This window comes from Rhipicephalus microplus, chromosome 3, assembly GCF_043290135.1.
Source record: "Rhipicephalus microplus isolate Deutch F79 chromosome 3, USDA_Rmic, whole genome shotgun sequence".
Taxonomy (NCBI): Eukaryota; Metazoa; Arthropoda; class Arachnida; order Ixodida; family Ixodidae; genus Rhipicephalus; species Rhipicephalus microplus.
This window is the reverse complement of record NC_134702.1, coordinates 266,454,149-266,476,975: the sequence shown is the minus strand read 5'-3', so window position 1 is coordinate 266,476,975 and position 22,827 is coordinate 266,454,149. Positions and strand designations below refer to the sequence as shown.

Below are 22,827 nucleotides of genomic sequence, written 5' to 3'. Positions count from 1 at the left end.
CTCTCAACTAGTTCGTGGGCCCCTCGGCATTTTCATCTGCCCGCCTTGGTTGAAGAAAGCATTTCCTTGTATAGCATGTTACCGTGCAATGTGGATTTACTTGAATGTGCTACATTGGTGTCACATGCGCTTCTGCTGTTAGTGTCACATGTGCTTTTGTGCATGTGACACTAACGTGGCTTCTGATTTTAGCATTATATTTACTCGCGTAATGAACCCACTTTTTTTTTTTCAAAAAAGATGAAAACGATTTGGGGCAGGGGTTCATCAATTTGGGCTGTGATGGTAGTTATAACAGCTATCATGTAAATGCAGGGCGAAAAGCGGTAGCGGTGTCAAGACAGTAGCAGCAAAAGCTGGCCGGGTATGCGGGCAGCGTCGCAGCAGCAACCAGGCAGCTCTAGCTCGCGCCACCGTGCCGATGTGGCTGCAGTAGTGGCATTTCTCTTCACTACAAATCATCCCCTATCAAAAAAAGGAGCCATCCTGATGACTCATGGAGAAAATTGTACGAGCGGATTGTAGTGTGGTTTCAAACGCTGTACGTGAACGGTTTTACGACCCTGAAAGCGCTGGTCTGGATGGCGTAACAGGTTCGACGATGTAGTTGACTGGTGAAGTATTTGAGGCAACGTGGCAGGGTTCCTGTTATTTCGAAACAAGCTTGGAGGAAAGGCCTGTAGGGACAGCTGGAACCCAAAGCCACACAAGGGTGTTCTGAACAAAGTTTGGGTACAAGTGGTCACGTCGAGATTTTCGTCTCCATTGGGCAATGGTTGTGAATGACTGAGCGAACTTACGGCATCCCTCGGCACGGTGGGCAGCTTCAGAGATGGGTGTAGACTCTGAGGAATCAGGTTGGGGGGGCAGAATGGTAACGAGTGTGATAGGGTCGCAACTATACAAGAGGAAAGATGGCGAAAAGCCCATAGTCGCCCGTGGAGCAGTGTTGTATGCATACATCACAAAAGGCAGAATGAAGTCCCAACCAGAGTGGTCTTAGGCAACATACTTAGATATCATGTCGACAAGCGTGCGGTTGAATCTTTCTGTCAAGCCATTCGTTTGAAGATGGTAGGCTGTGGTACTCTGGTGAATGATACGGGATTTGGCAAGGAGTGCGTTTTGCAGAGGAACACATGGCCTTTGTCCCTGAGAAGCTCACACGGTGTGCCGTGACACATAACGTTACAGAGAACGAAGTTCTGCAGGAGGAGGAATGATATGGCACGTGCTGTGGCAGCAGGCAGAGTGGTTGTTCCTGCGTATCACGTCAAGTAGTCGACAGGGATAAGAATCCAATGGCTTCCACAAGCCATGAATGAAAGAAGTCCATACAGATCAATTCCAATGCGATTAAAAGGCCTGGCTGGGCATGGGATTGGCTGGATCAGACCAGAGGTGGGCTGAGGGAGAGCTGTGTCGTTGACATTGCGGGCATTGCTTAATGTACTTGCGCACAAAGGTGTACATGCTTCGCCAATAAAAAGGGAAAAAAGCTGAGCATATGTTTTGAACACGCCCGCATGTGCGCACTAAAGGTCAGCGGGGTAAGCTAAGCATATTGCAGCACAAAGTTGGGGATGTATGACCAGTAACCACTTTCGGGCGTCAGACATGTAATTTCTGCGATAAAGCAGGCCATTGCAGATCTCAAAGTGAGCCACTTGACGATGCAGTGTTCGAGAAGATGGAGAAGTCAACGGGTCTGAAAGGAATCGCAGAAGAGTGCTGATCCAGTCATCCTTATGTTGCTTAGATACCATATGGCAGTTTGCTGGGAACGCAACCGTTTCGTCCATGGCAAATAAGTAGGCAGAGCTTTCGGGTGACACAGGTGAGCGTGATAGCGCGTCGGCATCAGTGTAATGTCGGCCAGACGTTTAGACAACACGTATGTTGAACTTCTGCGACCGCAAAGCCAAGGGAGCTAAATGGCCGGAGGGATGGTTCAACAAGGAAAATCAAATAGGGCATGGTGATCGATGATTACGTTGAAGGGGTAGCCATATAGGTACGATCTAAATTTACCTAGAGCCTGAATTATTGCCAGACACTCCTTCTCTGTCACAGAATAATTCTTCTCTGCTTTAGTGCGGGTACGGCTTGAGTAGCGACTAATCGCAATTTGCGCTGCGCGAGCACAGCTCCAAGTCCAACACCCCTGGCATCAGTGTGTGCCTCAGTCGGAGCAGTTGGGTTGAAGTGACACAGGATTTGCAGTGAGGTTAGCAGGTGGTGCAACTTTTCGAAGGAATTGTCACAGGCGGGTGACCAAGTGCAACTTTTCGAGTCATTGTGTAGTAATTCAGCCTAGGGGTGGTGAGGTGGGGGACAGCGATCATCTCAAAATTTTGAATAAAGCGGTGGAAATGCCAGCAGAGGCCGACGAAGCTGCGCAGCCCCTTGAGAGACGCAGGTTTAGGGAACTCTGCAACTGCCCAAAGCTTGGCGGTGTCGGAAAAATACTGTTTTTGGAGGCAAAATGAGACGATGGTGAGCTGGCTTGCACCGAAGCGGCATTTTTTCAAATTGAGCTGAATGCCGGCGTCAGTTAGGCACTGTAGTACTTCATCTAGCCTGGGGAGATGCATAGGAAAATCTGGTGAAAATATAACCTCGTCATTTGAATAGCACAGGTACATTTTCCACTTCAGGCCACACAAAAGATTGTCCATCATTCTCTCTATTGTTGCGGACGCGTTGCAGAGACCAAAAGGCATGACACGGAATTCGTTAAGGCCATCAGGTGTGACAAAGGCTGTCTTAGGTTGATCTTTAGGTGCCATAGAGACTTGCCACTAGCCACTCCGTATGCCAATAGAAGAGAACTTCGCACCTTAGAGGGCATCCTCAATTCTCGATAAGGGGTGAACGTTCTTTCGAATTATTTTGTTAAGACGACGGTAGTCAACACTGAAGCGAATTGACCTGTTCATCTGCTTAACGAGAATGACTGGAGATGCCCAGGGTCTATTCGAAGGCTGGATTGCGCCACACTTGAGCATGTCAGCTACTTGGTCGTCGATAACCTAGCGCTCTGTCGTGCACATGCGATAGTCTTCGACGCAGTTGTGCATTGGTACTCATGTCGATGCGGTGACACACAGCTGATGTGCGGCTGAGGGAAGTATGCTGGCAGTCAAAGGAAGAACTGAATCTGTCCAGAAGTCGTAAAAGCTGGACGTGTTGCGAAATGGTTAACGTGTCGACAATGGAGTTTTCAGTATGTCAGGCGTAGTATGCGGCCAAGAGGCTCAGGTCACTCTGGCGACTACGGGTTCGGCGGAAGCACCAGTCGACATGTTGATAATTGTAGATGGGCCGAGACTGTAAACATGTCCGACGAATTTGCCCTGAAGCAGTGTTACAGGACATGACAACAGGTTCGCGATGAGCAGTCTGCTGATGCTGTCATTAAGTTTCGAAAGGGCATAAGGTTGTGGCGAACGCTTGCAATGAACGAAAACGGCCTATGGCATAAAAAGGGCACTCAATGTGTCGGTGTGGCTGTAGTAGTTGTTGGAAAAAGATAGACGAAGAAGACAATCTGTTCTGGCCTTCAGTTCACGCACTACAGCAGCAACACACGGAGTAGGGCAGTGGTTTATTGTAAATAAAACTTTTTTTTCTACTCAACAGGTGGTTAAATTTTCTTCAAGTGGTGCCGATACCCATCGAAACAGCGAACCACATCGATGGTACCAAGGTTCTTAAGCCTTCCCGCTTATGGACCGAGCGTACCGACTGGCAGCCAGCTGCTCAATGTGGAAACGCAGCATGGAAGCTCTCAAAATGAAGCATAAATCCGAGAGAGCTTTAATACGCGTTATAAACAAGGCAAAAGCAACGCTTACCCAAAAAAGTGTCACGGAAAAGGAGCTTTGTATGCTCAGTGAACGCCTCAACCAGGTTCGCACCAACTTGAAGGCCACCGACTCTGACATTGTCCCTCTGCCGTCAACCACGGAAGTGGAGGCAGAGTTTGATCGGTTTGTGGAATACAACGATCGAGCCACAACCAGGTCAGCGAAGCTGAAGTATAGGCTACACCAGCTTGAAGATTCCTGGAACCATGCACTATTGACAACAGCTGCTGAACCTGTGTCACGCATGCTCCAGCTCACGATCCCACTTCAGAAAATCGGCCTCATGAAGTTAGATGGCCAACCGTCATCAAAAACGCCTTTTTTTTTTAAGCAGTTTAATCAACTGATCCACAACAAAGGTGGGCTCACCGATGTAGACCGGTTCGCCTATGTACATTCGGTTCTGATCGGTGACGCGACATCGGCTATCGCTGGACTTCCTGCAACAGTAAGTGGCTATTCTGAAGCCCTGGACATTTTAAAACAGCACTTTGCCAAGAACGACGTCATCATTCAGGCTCCCATGCAGCGACTTATCGACATGCGACCTGTGCAGTCCTCCAATGATCATCGAGAACTTCGATACCTTTACGACATGGTCGAATACCAGACGCATGCCCTTAAGACTCTTGGAGTATCGGACCACGATTACTCCGCGATGTTCTATCCCATTTTGGTTAAGATGCTTCCTCACGACATCGTTCTCGACCTCAACAAGACCATCGCACGCCAACGTACAGAGCAACGAGTCCAAAATGGAAGTATAGACCAACAAGAACAGCACAGCCAGCACCAGAAGGCGAATGTCAAGTCGTTACTTCTTTTTGTTAAAACGGAAATAGAGGCTCGAGAGCAAACATCCCGGCATGCTTCTGTAAGAGTGTATGCATCGAAAAGTCGCATTAGAAATTCTTGCACTAGCGTGACATCCACTTTGCGACATCGATCAATTATGGAGTGTTTGACCTCATCTGTAAAACCAGTTCTACGAAAGAATGCCTGGTTTTTCTGTGAGTTAAACACTCATAACACGGAGCAGTGCGACTGTGCAGTAACTCTTGAGGAAAAGAAAAAGTGACTACTAAGTGTAAGTCGAAGCTTCCGCCATGCAAATACAATGTGTGATCTGCGGATGATGAAATTGACTACCGATTCTCAGACTTTATCCAATCTGGTACAACTTGAAATGATTGAAGCTGACAACTCGAAATGGCGCGTATATCTCCAACCGGCTGTCGCTTGGGCAGCTGGCGAAGGAGACGAAGTTCTAGTTCTAGTATCCATGGTGATAAGGGCTGCAGCGCGAGCACGAAGGTGCTAGAAGAAACGTGAAACGAAAGGCGAGGCAAGGAAAGCAAAGAGGACAACACAAGTGCTGTGAGCATACGGGTCCAAAAAAAGTAGGACTGCCCTGTGTACTAGAAATGCATTGCAGAAGAACGGCGATTTGGGATAGTTGGTTATTATCCATGGTGATAAGGGCCGCAGCGCGAGAACGAAGGTACTAGAAGAAACGTGAAACGAAAGGCGAGGCAAGGAAAGCAAAGAAGACAACACGAGCGCAACACGAGTCCTCTTTGCTACCCTTGCCTTGCCTTTCGTTTCACGTTTCTTCAAGCACCTTCGTGCTCGCGCTGCAGCCCTTATCACCATGGATTCTAACCAACTAGCCCAAATAGCCGTTCTTCTTCAATGCATTTCTAGTTCTAGTTTTTATTCGACGGAGGCAGTCAGTGCAGTTTCGTGATGAAGTGATTGGCTGACAAATTGCATTGTCAAGTACTTGATCATGAATGTCTTGTGGTGGGATATTTTGGAAGACAGCATGATAAGAAGAATTTACAACGTGTGCTCATCACTGTTAAGTTCTCAGCATAGTAAGATGCCACTGCTGATAGAAGCTCTCGTCACGACAAAGATCAGCCACCAATCGATTCCATGACCGTCGAGAGATTCCATTGACAAGCTCGAACTCCAAGGACATTACTTCTCCGACGCCGACCAAGCTGCAAGCCCAAATGTTGTTGGTATCCCTATCGGCAGTGACTATTACTGCTCATTTATCACTGGAAACATAGATAATTTAGAAAACGGACTAAAAGCCATCGAGACCTTCTTAGGCTGGATGCTACATGGACCAGTGCTCTCTAGCGCTGCTGTCATGCATTGCAGCGAGGTCATCGTACTGAAGGCGGAAGTAACGGACTGCAAGACAACAACAGATTATTACGGGTTTTTAGAAGTCATGAGAATTGAATGCAAGAGCCGTAAGAAGACCCAAAAAGAAAACCCAGAAACAATTTCTGTCGCAGACACGTCCAAGCTGCAGTCAGAAGTCAATGAGACACCATGTGCCTCCATGAAGAGAGAGAAATTGGCTTCAAACCATTTACGGGATTTTGGCATGCAGTCTATGCAACCTCGATAAGCTGAAAGAAGTACTGAAAGCCTTGACAAATGTAACATGTCTTGATACCGACGTATTATCATCAAGTCGTAGAAATGCTGCGGAATTCTGGAAGCAAAAAAACGCAAATAAACAGCACCAAACTTTCACGACACAAGTGACCTCACGCCTAGACAACACTCTCGGCTTGTTGGATTCTTCCACAGTGAAGATGAGTCCTGACAAGCAGAATTTATGTGATTTTTTTACAAGAGGAGTGAGCGTGTGGTCGTCTGTCCTTGCTTGTCCGGTGGGCAGGACACAAATGGCTTGCTCCCGAAGACTTTGAATGGCCGCACATGTTTACCGACCACATTACAGCTTGGCTGCTAGAACAAGCGCAAGCGGAAGAGTGCGTTTAAGGGAGCCTTAAATGCCAAAGAAGTTGCTTTCCAGGGAACACTAGTTCAACCTTTTGGTAATGAAAGCAACATAATGTCACACCCCATTTACAAAAGAGCCACAGAAACTGTAGTTTTTTTATTAGGGGAGCTCCACAGACTACTGGGTAGAGCTGCCGTGAAACCAGCCTTTCAGCATCTGTACCTGGTAGAATGGAACTTTTTGCGAAATCCTGCGCGCAGGGCAGTTTGTTGGAAAAAGATCAGTGAAGAAGACGACGATCTGTTCTGGCTTTTGGTTCACGCACTACAGTAGCAACCCACGGAGTCAGGCTGTGGTTTATTTTAAATTAACTTTTTTTTTACTCAATGGGAGGCTCTATTTTCTTCAGTAGTGGGCATTTTTCTTCACTACACAGCAAAAGTTTCGCATAATATTAAGAACTTGCTGTCCTACTTCTGCTGGCCTTGAGTTCAGTGGCAGGACTACACTGCCTCTATTTGAAAAGTCTACTTTCTACAAAGTGGAACTCTCCTTGTTTTGGTTCGTGAAATGCAGGACAAACCTTTTTTTGTAACCCAAACCTTTTCTTGTTTTCTCCCGTAATGAAAGATTATCGATTAGTGCCGAAATGTCATCCAACTGCTAGGTTCTCGTGCTCCAGCGCATGCTTGACCAACTTTAAAACCGGCTGTGTAGATAGCCTACTGGCCGATCATGCTCTGCGCAGCAGATGTGCCAGGAAAATTTTACTACAGCAAACCCAACATTAAAAACGCAGCCTCGGTGTGGCACACACACGTTACGGCCTTGCATGTGAACCGTGTGATTGCGCTTTGTTTATTTGCTTTGATTTCGTGCCGCTGCGCTTCTGTGGCGCTATAAGCATGGCCTCCGAGATGTCACGTACGTTGTGTGTTTCTCTCCTGTGTGTTTCTCTCCGTTTGTCCCAATTGCCACGCTCTCCAGCAAAATCACCGTGTATCACCATGCAACCTTGTTACCGTGAGAGAGCGCAATCACTTTGGATTCTAGCGCCAACGGAGAACATGCCAGAATATAGACCGCTTGGGATTTTGGTGGGGGCATATTTTTTTTTTGCCACCTGCGAGCAAGAATTACCGCCAAAATCTTCTGGCTGCACTGAAGGCAAGTATTTCTTTTTTTTTGTTAGTGGATTTGTTTTGGTCCAATTTATAAAGAGAAGCATGGTAACTGCTGAATTTTTCTGATATAGCTCATTGTAAAGAGGTATCAGTTTGTAGCATTATTACTTTTGTCATTACAATTCATTTTGTCTCAGTGCTAAATACCTCGAAATAAAGAAACTTGAGAGGCATTGTAGCACTCCTCCTTTCTGGAGACGTGTATGGGTGAAAACAGGGCTAATTATCATTGTTGAATCATATTTCCCTTTTATTAGGACACATCGTCTTACTATTTTATCGTGAACAGATTTATGCTGTAGGTAACCACTCGTGGTCCTTTCCGTATCTGACGACTTCGGAGGTTACTTGCTTGTACAGCATGTCTCCAACTGTGCGTCCGCATACTGTTGTTGGTTTCATTTTACAAATAGCACCGAAAAGGGATGCTGTCAGCCTCTTCAGCCTTTTCCTGTTTTCAGAGACTTGATCCACTCTGCTTAGATGTTGCTTTCTGCAGGTCTTCAATGCTCGTTATGGACAGAGAAAGTGATTTCACGAAGCTCTCAGAAGCAGTTGCCAACACATCGGGCTGCATGTCTTGCATGCCGTAATCAACATCAGCACCAGCATGAGGCTCTTTGACTCTGCCTTAGGAGCGGTGTGTGGTTGATGGTACCCTCTTCGGCAGCTTTCTTTTTGGTTTCCTTCGAGCAACTAATGCTTTCGCAAATGATGCTGTACGTTTTCCTAGCTTTCCTCCCGAAATTCTGCGGGCAATAGACTCATGGTAAATCTCTTTGCAGTTCACCAATAAACAAGCTGTAAAACACATTGTTTTGTAAGACGCTTTCATCGAATAGTTTATTTCTTTTCCAACAACAAACTTTGCCACGATGTACTTTTAGTGCTCGGCATAATTGTTGTCCACGTCTATTATAAGGCTTGTAGCATTTGCGGCCACCCTGCTCATGGCAACACAAATTTCCTCATATATGCCTGTTTGGATGATCAGAGGAAATATGTTTTCTCCTCCGGCTTCGCTCCCAAAATAGAAATAGTCTGCGCACTTGCTGTGGTCTCTAAATGCATGGTTCGGGCCATTCTTTATGTCCTGAACAAGGCGCTTGATTTTTTTCAGATGCATCTTCTGAGGCCCTAACTTTATTTGTTGTCAGAACGCCATGCCTCTGGCATACAGCTGCTAGGAGAACAGAGTTTTTTTAGATTTTCGTGACCTTTTCCGCTCCTTTCTCTGGGTGATATCCCTGTATTTCTAATTATTCCTGTGTATTTTTTTGGCCATGTACCATCTTTTTGGCCATGTACCATCGGCGATGACTGTTATCAAGAGCACACCATCATATCACCACATTCTCTTGCCAGCCGTGCTTCTTCTGCACCCACCCTTTTCATTTTCTCCCAGGCGGCTTGGTTGATGTCTCCAACGTTGTCGTGTATATTTGCATAGGTGTCCGATGACATTCCTGGAATATCCATGTAGGCAAACAATTCATTGAGATTAGAAAAGCCGCAGCGAATGGACATCATTGCATATACTGCAGCTGTATTAATATCACCACAGCCGCCAGAGATTCGAGTGTTAGGTGTGTGTTATTTGTAAAATGAAACCAACAACAGGATGCAGATGCACAGTTGGAGACATCCTGTACAAGCAAATAACCTCTGAAGCCATCAGATATGGAAAGGACCACGATAGCATTGCTCTGAAGCAGCTTGAAAGTGAGTGCAAAGTTGTGGTAAATGAATGTTTCCTGTTTGTGTGTGTCACATCTTTTTTTCGGCACATACTGCTACAAGAGTCAAGGAGGTTCGAAGACCTTTCCTTCTTTCAGACACAAGTCCATATCTGCCAAAGTGCATCGGAAAGAAAAATGGAGGGTTACTTTTTGCAAGCTGCTCAAGAGGTGTTGAATTTCAACAATACAGCGTCCTTCAATGTCAACCTCTCTTCTGGTGTTCGGGTCCGTATGGTCTTGCTTCGCATGGTCTTGCTGCACTCATCGGTAAAGATGACAAACATTCTGACACTTCTGAGTCAACACCAGGGGCTTCGTCATCTGCACAACACTGGGCCATTCGTAATATGACTGGACAAGATCACCGTCACAGGGAGGAGGAGATGAATGATAATCGTCTAAAGTTTGCCGCACAGCACCACACGCACGAACAGGCCGCAAGATGACCACAACATGGAACCATTGCCGAAAGTGGTGCTGCGGTGCCGGGCACTGCCAGCGAATGTGGGGAGAAAAATTTTTGGCAGAGACTGCTGCGCCGCGCGGCGAACGAGCCACCCCCACACAGAAACGGCTGCTGTGCCGCACAAAAGTGACGTTATGCATTTTCCGGATAGGCGTTTTGTTTGAATAGTTGGGAGTGTCTAGCGGTACGTCTAGACATAACGATAAAAGCAGTTAAAATTACGTCCAAACGAAAAAGTGAACAAAAATGTTAGTTAGGTTTAGCGTGACAACAATACAAAACCGGCTTGTTTGCCACTTCAAACTGATCGGCAGCTGTGGCGTAGTTGGGTAAAGAAACACATCAACTGGTGAGGCCGGTGGTTCAAATCCCATTGCAGTTATCGATACTTCCTCTTATTTTTTTTTTTGTTCACGCATGTATTGTTTTAACATTTGCGTCTCCTCATCAGCCCGACTTGCTGCTGGTGGTGGTCTCGTCCACAGGCCCTTTAATATTGGATCTACGTCTTCGTATAGTATTGCAGGATTGACTATATTTATTATGATAAAGTGTTTTGCGAATTAGTGCTCTTAATCGGCGAGACGCAAAAGGACACAAGAACTCGAATGCAGCTGGCTGCATTGGTTTCTTCGGCACAGGTGTCAGGAATGTTGATTTCCACAGTTTATCAAAGTTTTGACGACAGAAAGGTGCACTGCAACGTAGTCTTGGGCAACCGTATTTATGTCGTTCAGTGTACCATCACCTGACGAGGTAACCGGCAGGCCGCTTTCTTTAAAGATACTGACGTGTCATCACAATGTTCTAGGCGATCAGCACTTGATAAACAATGCCCAAGGGCAAGTGCCGACGGCGTTAGCCCATCTAACTACAAAACAGCTTGTCTGCCTTGCTCAATAACACGCGCGGCCTGTGACAGCACGGGAGCATTCACGTAGCAACGGATGAGAATGGCCGTACGTGTTCGCACTTGACAAAACAGATGGCAATGCAGTAGCTCTGGCCTTCGTAGATCACAGGCTTCGTAAGAACATTACAATAAAGTTGTTTCCATCCACCGTATAAACACTTCGCCGACGCTCTGGGGTTTCATGCATGTGGGTCCGATCAGTCACACGTGAACTGTGCGAAAGCATTTATTTCATCGTCGACCTTGTCCTTCGCGACAAGCGAAACTCGGCAGCAAGAACACTTTCACCTTTGACAACACCACGCATGGCATTGCAATCTAGAAAATGCAGTACGTCTAACAACTGTAATCCGCACATCATACTGAGAAACTTTGTGGCGCACACACTCAGATGAAGCTGTGGCGCGGTGGACGGTCGCGCTAGCTCCAACCACCAAGTTCAACTAAGCATCCAGCAATCACATGAAGCAGCGACGACACTCCAGTCCTCCTTGGGAGTGGCCTAGGCCATGGCCACGATTTCATCGGAGTTTTCACCACCTAACACATCGCATGCGGCTACCATCTCGCAGTGTTTACCTTTCGCAGCCGCAGCGCCCATGGTGCCCCCTCTATTTAATATACTTGTATTATGTATTTAAGTAACAAACCTTGGCTAATTGACTCGTTAAACACCTGCTTAGTAAAATTTTTGTAAATTTAATGCATTACATACGAATAATTCACACATTTAACTAGCTTTAGGTAATAATTTTTAAAGTGACGTCACTTCCGTGCGCCGCAGGAGCCACTTCTGTGTGGGGCTGGCTGCTGCGCCGCGCGGCGCAGAAGGCGCTGCCACAATATTTTCTCGAACGTTGACTCCTCAGCTGTCCTATTCCAGCTGCCTCGAAAATAAGTTGGTGTGGTCATGCCCTGCAGGTGTTCTGCACGTGTAAAGCACGTGTTTTTGCGGGTGTCGTGGCACACGATGCGTTTTAAGATCTGCCTGATTGGAGGCTCCTTTTTTTTCCTGTGTTGTGGTGAAGGGGCAGTGCATACTCAGCCTTGTGGGAAATAGGGAATAGGTGATAGCAGAGAGGGTGGCAATCAAAACGCCGAAAAACAAGAGGACCAATTATTACAAGGTCGAATGTCAGAAGGAGGATAAATTGATATGTCAAAAAATATAAATGCCAAAAATATCAAATGGTGAAAAATCGAAACGCCAAAAAATCAAAACGGCCAAAATACCAGGACCTTGCTATAGTAAAAGATAGTGTTTAGCGGTGATTGAGCATCCACTCGCCTGCTCGCTTTCGTGCTCGCTTTAGCCCTGTTTTCTAATAGCCATGAATTCCCTTCCCATATGAGTCAAGCCTTCGAAAACAAGAAAAATATATTTTCTTGTTGATTCAATTTCATACACATAAATTGTGTGCAATGCCTCGCAGGAAACTTAGAATATCCATAATGTCCAGACTGGGAGGGCAGCTGCCAAACTATTTGGACAACTGATGTCTCATCACTTCTACAAAGATTAATTGCCAAGAGAATATGAGTATTGAAAGAGAGCATGACGGAACTGTTATGTTGCCAATATCCTTTATCTTCTACCATAGCTAAGTGATGTGTTCATGTTTCGGCATTTTAACATTTCAGTGTATTGATTTTTGGTATTTTAAATTTTCGTCATCTTAAGTTTTCGGCATTACATTTTTTTTGTTGTTGTGACGTTCGGCCTTCAATTCGACGTATTAATTTTCGGCGTTTTGATAAGGATGCCAGCAGACGTAATCGTCCTGTTCTTGGCGAACTACTATTGCATAACGAAATGTTTGTTGTGGAACTGAGAACGAGGAAAAAAAATGAAAGAAAACAGGACAGGGAATCAGACTGGCTACATTTGTCCTAAGAGACAGGATTGAGCTGTTTCCCATAAAATATATTTGCCATAAATCCTAGTAGCCTCTACTGGCTGCCGTGCATTTCCATCGTCACAAAATACATTACCGTACAACACAAACTCGAAATCTGTGTACACGCCTTTCGATAGTGCATTCTCCATGCTACAAAATAACCGCAGCAGCCTAAATACGAGATGGTACGTATGTAGTCAACTAACATATATAAGATTTCTTTCGTTTATACAACAATAATGAAAACTAACGGATGGTAAGCCATGGAAGATATGACGTAAATTATACTGTTTTAACTGTGTTTTAGTATTTGTGATATATGCATGAAAAAAGTATAATGTACGAAAACACCATTAAAATGTTTTTCTTTCATAGAACACAGCCAGACAAATTTTAAAATAAATTTATTCTATCATCCAGTTCACTGTTTTTAGATTTGGATCTCGATGATTGCAATACAGGGAAAGCTGTACAATTCAAGCCCATTCTACATTCCTTGGCTTCACCAGTTCGTTTTCATTGAAGTCACATTTTATTTATTTATTTAACAAAACTGCAGAGTCATGTGACTCCAAGCAGGAGTCAACACAAATAAAATTACATCAAAAGAATGCATCAAGGAATTACACATCAGTAAACAAAAGATCAACTCATTCAACAGTGCAATGCAAATGCAATCATGTTAGGACATTTTTATGCAAGTATTTCTTTCAATTTTGTTATAAAAACTTCTACATTGGGACTATTCACAAATTCTCCGGGTAGTTTGCTCCAGGTGCTTATGGTTCTTGAAAAAAAGAATACTGAAATGTATCATCTGAACTGCTGTATTCCTGTATCATTTTCCCATTATGAAGATGATTACTTGTGCGCACTGTGTGGTTCTTAATATAATGATGATTGTTAATCTGTATTAAATTTTTGTATGTCAAATACAAGTATTTTAATCTGCTTTCAGCACGCCTAACTTTAAGTATAACTAGACCAATATGTTTTATCATATCAGTGACACAATCGGTGCCTTTGTAGTTGTTACAGGTAAATTGGACAACGGATCTTTGAATTCTTTCAAGCTTTACAATGTTTAGTAGGACTCGCTGTTGGGCTAGTTGGTGTATGTCTTGATTAAATACTCAACGTCGCGCCGAAAGAATAAGCACACACAGAAAGAAACAAATATAGACAATACGGGCGGCGTGTCTCCTCTCTGCTTGAGCATTTTATTTGACGGCAGTTTTAACACGCGGTAGGATGCTAACACGTGCGAACACCAAGCGATGGAGATCAGCCGTCTCGTTTAATCTCTGCTTGAGCAGCACTCATCACCCCAGCTTGTGAAATTTAACGCGCGGGTAGAACGTATGATGTGCGGGGAATGTTTCCAACTTGTAGTTCATGCCGAACATGGCAACAACGGCGAAAGCCCGTCGAGTGTGTATAATTCCTATTCTAATAAAAAAATTTCACCTAATTGCCTAAAGATGGAGCGGCGAGCACATCTAAATTTCCTCGCCGTTCTCGCACTTGAATGACCGGAATATAAGTTTTCTACATTTATTTTTATAGAGCGCTGGGGGCTTAGTATGAAGATAACTTTGATAATATAGTAGCTCATCTATAGTCTTGAGTTGCTGTTTATGTTGGATGCGGTGTATTCATCCTATTTTGAACATTGCCAAATTTTGACATTATTATTTAATTTGTTCGAGGTCTAGTAGCTGTCGAAAACCCCACTTATGTTTTTTCTTTGAGTTGCTGCGCTGTCAATTTTGATGTTGTGGGGTTAAATATATATGAGTTTCAGGTAAGCCTGGTCCGGTGGTCAGCATTGCATGCTTAGTAAAAACCACAGAAATGTTTTGTGTTTACCAGAAAAAAAAATTTATTAACAGTGAGATGTAGCCCGAGAAATCTGCTCCAAAGCTAAAATTTGGGGCTCCAAAACACACCTTTTGTTGCTCCAGAGCTGCTTCAAAACTCCCTTTTTACTGCTCCAAAGCTGCTCCAAAAGACTGACGCCCACTTCCACCCCTACTGAAGCGAGAAATACACAAGTCCACTAGAGGCAAGCGACAATGTGGCCCACAAACAACTGAAGAACAACCACCAGCCCAACCCACCCGTCCATTGTTGATAAATGGGCTATAGTGATGGAACTTGGTGGCTTTGTAGGAGGCAGCCACTGCTTTGGTGTGAAAAATCAAGTAACAAAAAAGAAAATGCGAACAATGAAGCGAGGCTGCCTAGTTACTTTGCAATCTCACTTTGGTGCCCTTTACAATTAGTCCCATTGTAAAACATGTTGCGCATTCAAACATGTAGATTGTGCATCAAACATATCGGTGCATCATAAGCACTGCACAAGGAATGCAGATCAGTGCATTAGAATAACGTTGCCTTTTCATTATCTGGGTGTGAACTTGTACGAAAACTGGTTAGAAAAGGGCCTAGAAATGGCCAGCGTTGAATAGGAAAAATGGAATAAATGGGCTTTCAATATACGTGTGCACCAGCCCAATAATTTTGCATGGGAAATTCTGGGGGATATCTCAACCGTGTAATATAGCCAATAATTCAATATATCGGAGTTTGATATATCCGGGATCAACTGTGTTAAAAATGTCGATTGCTCAAGTCATTTCAAAGGCTCGAAATGTCTCAGACAATTCTCTAATCGATAGCAATGCAATGCTTGACTGACGTTTCAAATTTTCTACTATTCACACACCTCTATGTGAACTGCATGATGAAAAGGATTCTTTCGCCCCTTCTTGCATGTTGACGAAAAAAAAACACAGTTGTGTGTAAAATTTCTGCGTGTGTGTGCAGGTGTCTATTGCTGGCTATGGTGTGAGTAAACTTGCTGGTTTCATCTTTTTGCCAGAGTTGAGGCTCTGAGCCAAATTTTGCTAGATTCTCAGGTGTGCTATTAATTTTTGCAAATGTGTTTATATTATTAATGTCATTTTCGTGTTGTTTTTGTACTTGTTGCAATCGTTGTCAGAAGTACGTAATTAAGTCGGATGGTGTCTGTTCTTCCACAAAACAATAATCCTTTTTTTTTTGGGGTGGGGAGTGGAGGGCACCAGGAAAAATTGGCCAGTATATGTAGAGCATGTGCAGACGGGCCTTCTAATTTTATAGGGCTTCTTTCTTTGAAGAAATACTAATGACAAGCTGCAGAAAGTTGCAGGTTTGGTGTGGGCCGGCGGCAGGTAGTCTTTTCATCAGCACTGTTTTCTTAGATTTGTGTCACGATTAGATCTGTGTCACGATTGTTCCAGTCCCCCGTATGTGTCTTGTGCTGTAAATACGGGAGGGTCCTTTTTTGCTGCCCATGTCTTCTGTCGGCACAGAGTTGTTCTTGGTGATGTGTGCAGAGAAGCAGAATGTGACAGTGGTCAGTGTGGGCAGCGTGGTGCGTGGTGTACTGTCTGAGCAAGAGCGAGCCAGCCTGCGCAGGCTACATGAGAGGCACCAGGACCTGCTGCGCATACCAAGGAGGTGGGTGGCTCACCTTCCTTCTTTAGGTGCAAGACAGTATTTGTGTTCGGGGCAGTAACATGCCTGTTGTCACGGAGTGTGGCAGCCTTATGGATGGACATGGTTCAAAATTAAATGCTTTACTTTTTTTTTCTCATGAATGCAGGGGAGTGTGGCAGCCTTATGGATGGACATGGTTCAAAATTAAATGCTATACTTTTTTTTTCTCATGAATGCAGGGGAGTGGAAGCTTTATATATTGGGCATTTTCATTAATGTTCTGCTTTCATGTGCCACACTCCTTCAAAAAGCCTCATAATCAAGAATTTTTATGCTTATGTTAATAGATAGAAATCGTTGCTGATCTTTCTTGTTAGGAATGGGTATAACACAAAGTGAAAGATGTCTCCACAGATGTAGTTGAGCATTTATTGTGCATTGTTTTGCCACAAGGGCGAGGAAATGTATGCTATATCAGTAAATTGGAAAGTAAGGTGAAGAAGCAAAACCAGCTCGAAACTTGCAGCGTGCACATCGAGCAAAGCACGCACAAAATGAGCATACACAAGACGTGCGAGGACTAGCAGCTGCCACAGATTGACACTTCAAGCACGCTGTGGAAACAGAGAAAATGCACAAAATGAATGCACAATGACAAGCACAAACAGCTCTCACAATTCTTACTTCTTCGTGGGTAAGCAGCGTGCTCCTTCTGTAAACGCGGTCCAACAGCGAGCAAAGTGACCTTCATGCTCTCCTGAATCACGAGTTTGATAAGCGTGACTTTGATAAGTGCACGTGCTTGAGCGACTACGTTCTTTAGAGGCAGCGCTGATCAAAGCCCTATAGGCTGGAGACGATGACCTTGAGAGCATGCCCAACGCGAGACCTTTATCGCCATCTGGCTACTGATGACAAAAATGCTCTGATGTTACGGAGCTCTGAAGATTACAAAATGGTATATGGTGTATATAAATGGCTTGCTATTAGCAGGCTTCACAACATACATTTTGTGATCTAATGGTTAGTGCCGCGCGCTTCAGATTGAAAGGCCACGTGCTAACCAATGTTTTTTTATATCTGGGTTTGTTATATCGATGTCTGACTGTACAAGGATATTGAAGTAGCAGTGAGACAGGGGCACATCCAGTACACCGTTATCATAAGAGGGTTCAATGCAAAAGTAGGAACACAACAAAATGGGGAAGAGGCAATTGATGATTATTGTATTGGTTCTAGGAATAGCACTGAGGAGGTGTTAGTGGAATTTGCAGAGCAGAATAGGGTTCGCATAATGAGCACCTTTTTCTTAAAGTTAGCAGTAAGAATTGGACACGAAAAAGCCATAATGTACAAGAGAAATTTTATTCTATGTGGAAGCGCAAGCATAAGACATTGATGTAATTGACCAGGTGAAGTGCAGTAGGCATAGGTTAGTAACAGTGAAAATAGTGCCTAATTTTTGAAAATCTGAGCAAGATTATCCATGAAAAGACAACCAAACCTAAAGGTAGTTACAATGAAACCGGAAGATTGAACCCACTCAGGGTCGAATTATTTCACAAAATGCATGCCAAAAATGCATTTGTTTGTTGTGAAATAAAATCTTTACAACATTCACTTCAAGAAAAAAAATATACGGCAGATCCGTTATGGCAGATTAGTCGCAGGTAACGGATCTGCCGTAAGAGGTCCGCACCGGATTTCTAAGGACAACCATAAATTCACAAACCTGACGTCGCCCTCCGACCGATTGTAGACTTCACTTCCTCTCCATGCCGAGCCCTTTCGAATTTCCCACACAAAATCTTCGCCCCCCTAACCCGGAAGACACCTACTCATGTACGTGACTTCAGCCACTTCGTGAAGCTAGTGTCAGAGGTGAGCATTGACAATGACGAGAACTGGTCTCGTTCAACGTCGTTTTCTTGTTCACCAATGTGCCAGTGTCCTTAGCTCTGTCCTCTGCGCGTGCTGCGTTAGAGGGTGACGCAAGCCTGAGTGAAAGGACTCGTTCGGCGGTTGACAAGCTCTGCCTGTCTAGTACATACGTCTCCTACAAAGGAACTGTTTTCAGAAAGGAACTGTTTTCAGGCAGAAAAGTGGAACTGCGATGGGAGCTTCCATCTTTGTCACGATGGCAAACCTGATCATGGAGCTTATAAAAGAGAAAGCCCTCAGCTCCTTCTAGCCACGACTCAAGGTTTTTCTTCGTTATCAGGACGATTGCTTTTGCATCATGAAGCATGTCTGAAATTCAAAACTTCAGACAGCATCTAAATTCTGTGCACCCAGCCATACAATTCGCGGCCAAGTGTGAAAGCGACCGTTGCCTGCCCTTTCTTGACCTTCACAGGAAGCCAACGCACGTCGGCCGCTACCTTCAATATGATTCATCCCATCCCGCCTGTCACAAGGCCTCGGTTGTGACCAAGCTGCTCCAGAGATCTAAAACCTATGCTCCAATGGCGTGGAGGGAAAGAAAGAGGAGGCTCGCTTAATTGCAGACCTCAGAAAAAAAAATGCATACCCAAAAAACTTCATTTGAGCCGCCACCTGCCGCACAGAGCAACATAGGGTACAAAAACCCCAATCAGCATTAATTGGCAGCCCTCTGAAACCCGTACCAGCACCATACGTCCTGGAAACCAGCGAGATGTTGGCGCCGATCTTCAAAAAACAAAGGGTTCGCATCGCGCACGTGCCTTCGTGTACGCTGGGCTGCCTTCTCCCCCGCCCGAAAGACCGGCCAAGAATGGACAGGACCCCCGGGGTTGTTTACAAAATCCCGTGTGCCGAGTGCCCTTCTTTGTATATCGGCAAGACAAAAAAACCTACCGGAACAACTCGAACCACACGCCAACGACTTCCGGAAGCTCTACAAAGAGCGCAGCGCAGTCGCTGAGTATGCTGAGACGTTTGACCACCGGATAAATTTCGACGCAGCGACCATCCTTGAAAGCGAGACTAACTCGAGGAGAAGGTTACTACTCGAGTCATGGCTCATGCATCAAACGGCCCAACACATCAACCATTCTTTCGGAATCCTTCCCCCTGTGTATGCACACGAACCACGCTCCGCGGCAAAACAAGAGAGGAAGAGAGGGGAGTCATTAACCGCCTCGCGAGTGCTTTGATGACGCCGCTACAACGTAGCCCCAATCCCTTCCGAAGAAGGAACCAAGGCGGTTCCGAAACATCAGGTTTACGCATCTTCACATACTTTTTAGTTGGAGTTCAAATAGTTTCTCAGTTTACATACCCAATCAGACAGACATTTGTCGCATGTTTACATTCAAACATGTAATCGCACGCCAGGAAGCATTAAGGGAAAGAGTCACTAGTGGTCACTCCCTTGAAAGATTAGAAACCAGACAGCGATCAGCCTTGCGGGCGGAAATAGTGATAACCACCCAAAGAACAAAATGGAAACAAGCCGTACTGCATGAAAGATGAGCAAGTGAAAACCACCGCACCACTTTGGAAAGGAAAAAAAAAAGAACTGAGAGATATCGGCGAAAAAAAATTCTACGTATTCCCGAAGTGTGACAGCACATGTCAAGTAAGAGAAATCATCAAAAGTGGTATGCATTTTGAACATAAAAGGCAGCGCCGCACATGTGCGGCCAAAGCTCTTTGGGCCATGTACAGAGAAAACCCTGAAAGAGTTAAAAGATCAACACAGAAAATAAATGTGCAGCTTTAAAAGAAGAGGATAATGCTGACATTGAAGGAATGAATGAAACAGTGTCTACACTGATCTCTGAAGCAGCAGTTGAAGTTAGAACTAAAGCACTGAGACAAGAACTTGGCAAGCTTTCCCTATTCACTAAAGACTATTTAATAAAGAAACGGCAGCACATGAGGGAGGCCAACTCCATATCTAAAATAGAGTGCGCTGGCCTGACAATGCTTATCAACCAGAGAGAGTCTATCACGTAAGAAACTACAACATCAAAGTCATAGAAACAGCCAGCACTAAAAAAGGGCAGCAGTATCGAAGTTGTGAATAGGAGAATTTTCATTGGAAGAAAACGAATACACACTGTCAATTACAAGCAGGCAATATCGGCAACTTTAGTGGCATAGTTTGAGTGGAAGAAGAATGCTACACTGAACTATATAGTTTGAAAATAACTTGAGTCATCCATATTTGAGTAAATGTAGTGACGAGAAAGATACGGAAGTGCCATATTTAAATACTGACAAGGTTAGAAAGGCCATATAGGATATTCCACGCGGGAAAGCTTCTGGTGATGACGGATAGCAGTTGATCGAATTAAATACTCAGAATTCACTCTGAAGAAACTTGCTACAGTTTATACTCAGTGCCTCAAGACAGCAACTGTTCCAGTGAGATCAAAAAATGCCAACATTATAGTAAGGAAAGTGTGTATTTGTAATGTAAGCAGGTAGCGATGGTTGGTAAAAGCTGAGAAGGAAGAAGCCAGAAAAGAATAAGTATGGCGTATGAGCCAGGCCACGTCACACAAGTCGACAGGATGAAGACCTGCCAGCCCCTTCATCAGTCATTCATCATCAACGCAGTTCCCCACAAGACGCCCTGACCATACATCGACTACCGAATCATCTAGCAGCACACAGCGACCAGCACCATGCCAGAACCATCGGATGATCTTGACATCTCCAAGTACACCGGATTAGCAGATGTCGGACCCGTACAGGATGTGGGGTCTCGACGAGGCGAGCGCCTCGGCATGCTCTTGGAATGAACGGTCACAGCAGACGCGGTCGGTACAAACCAACAACGTACACTTATTTAACTAATTTACAACGACGATATCATCCGCCATATGATACATCAATCGTGATCAACCCACTAAGACATCATTACACACAATTTCCATACACTCCAAAACATGACAAACACATAATAACACACCCAAGGCGGCGTTGCCAACGCTTGACTTACCACGTGGGCCCCCCGGCGTGCAGTTCGCGGTGCCACGCGCTGAGGACCCACGCTAGAGACAACCGTTCACGGCAGCTGTCACGTGCAGAAGAGACTCGTTCAACTCTCGCCCGCCACCAAGGCTTGCTTTCCGCCAGAGGTCCCCACTGGTGCCACCACTGTCACAACCATGATGATGATGACAGTGGTAATCACTGCCACCTACCACCCGGTAGTTGTAACACGAAATGCGGCTTTTGGGCGAGACACGTGCACCACATAGCGCGAACAACCTTACAGGGGGTATCGGCACCCCCCACATCCCCCTAACCTTAATTTAAACCATATCCTGAAAAAACAAAGAAATTAGCTACACAAGCTTTAACAAGAACAATGACATCACATGTGTCTTCATAATGTCCCTGCACCACGACACTGCCGCCGGTCGACACTGCTGCACTGTCCGGCTCGACATCACCTCAGTGCCGGTCCCGCAACACCAACGTTGCCATCGGCGCGACGAACCGTCACTAGCGCCGACAAGTCTTCCAGTTGCGACCAGCACTCACGAGAGTGCTGGACTGCAGGCAGTTGCGCAGGTCCCAGGTATCTCCACCGCCCGACCTCACGACCGCAGTCCTGGCTAGCGGTGCTGACTATGTGCAAGCCAGCCATAGATTACAACACCCCCGCTGCTACATTACAAAACACTCGAAAGAAAAAAAAATGGAGGAGGGCCTAGGGAAGGGAGCTTCGGGCTTTTCACCCACATGGTACGATAGTCAGTACTGCTAGTAGCTAATACATCGGTGATGGCCGAGACCCTCATCAAAATAAAACAAAAATCACTTTTTGCTAACTCGTGCATCTCAAGATAAAAAAAAGTGAGGGAAGCAGAGCGCAACACTTTAACGCCACGATCCACCTAGTTGTGCCACGTGCGACAGGCGGCTGCGTAGAGCCTTAGGCCTAATGAGTTGCTCGGCAACAACAGGCATCCACCCAGCACCCAGCCTAGGCGCAGAAGAGGCAGCCGCCAGGAGACATCCACTCTGTAAGGTAGCCCTATCGTTCGCCGCACACAGCAGCTTACCGAGCGATTGGCGTCCACCGCTCCAAGCGGTGTCACGACGCCCCGCCGTAGAGCAGCAATACAAGTCGGCACAGACCCCCGGCTTCCTGAGTCCAAAGAGATAGAAGAAGCTATTTACAGAAAGTCAGACCACCCATGAGGCTTTCGTACTCACTCGCTTTGGGCCTGGCCTACAAACCACGTGCTCTAGGCCTTGCTTACCCCAAGATGCAGACCGCATGGCTCTCGTCCCAGTTCAACAACGGTTTTGAAAACTTAACACCAAAAAAGAACGTCACTTGCTAGCAAAAAAAAAAAAAACTCGACCTGCCATCACATTCAAACACGTCACAAAACCAATCTCCTCGCTCTCAGAAAAGCGCACCACCGACGCTAGCAAAAAAGTCCCCCTAGGCATACTCTACCCCAGCTCTTAACAAAAGCTTGTACCGAACCGCAAAAACTGTCGCCTGATACTCCAAGAGCTCCACGTTGGGCAGCCAGTATGGGTTCTCGACGAG

General features: G+C 45.3%; 1 protein-coding gene across 2 annotated transcripts in view; it reads left to right on the top strand.

The window, feature by feature from the left end:
- Positions 1–22,827, top strand: part of Ns3 (nucleostemin 3) — a 262,076-nt gene that overhangs the window by 18,904 nt on the left and 220,345 nt on the right. For both annotated transcript variants that reach the window (XM_037419646.2, XM_037419639.2), the window contains exon 3: positions 16,220–16,343. In XM_037419646.2, the coding sequence (XP_037275543.2) occupies positions 16,220–16,343 (124 nt within the window). The remainder of the gene's footprint in view (positions 1–16,219; positions 16,344–22,827) is intronic.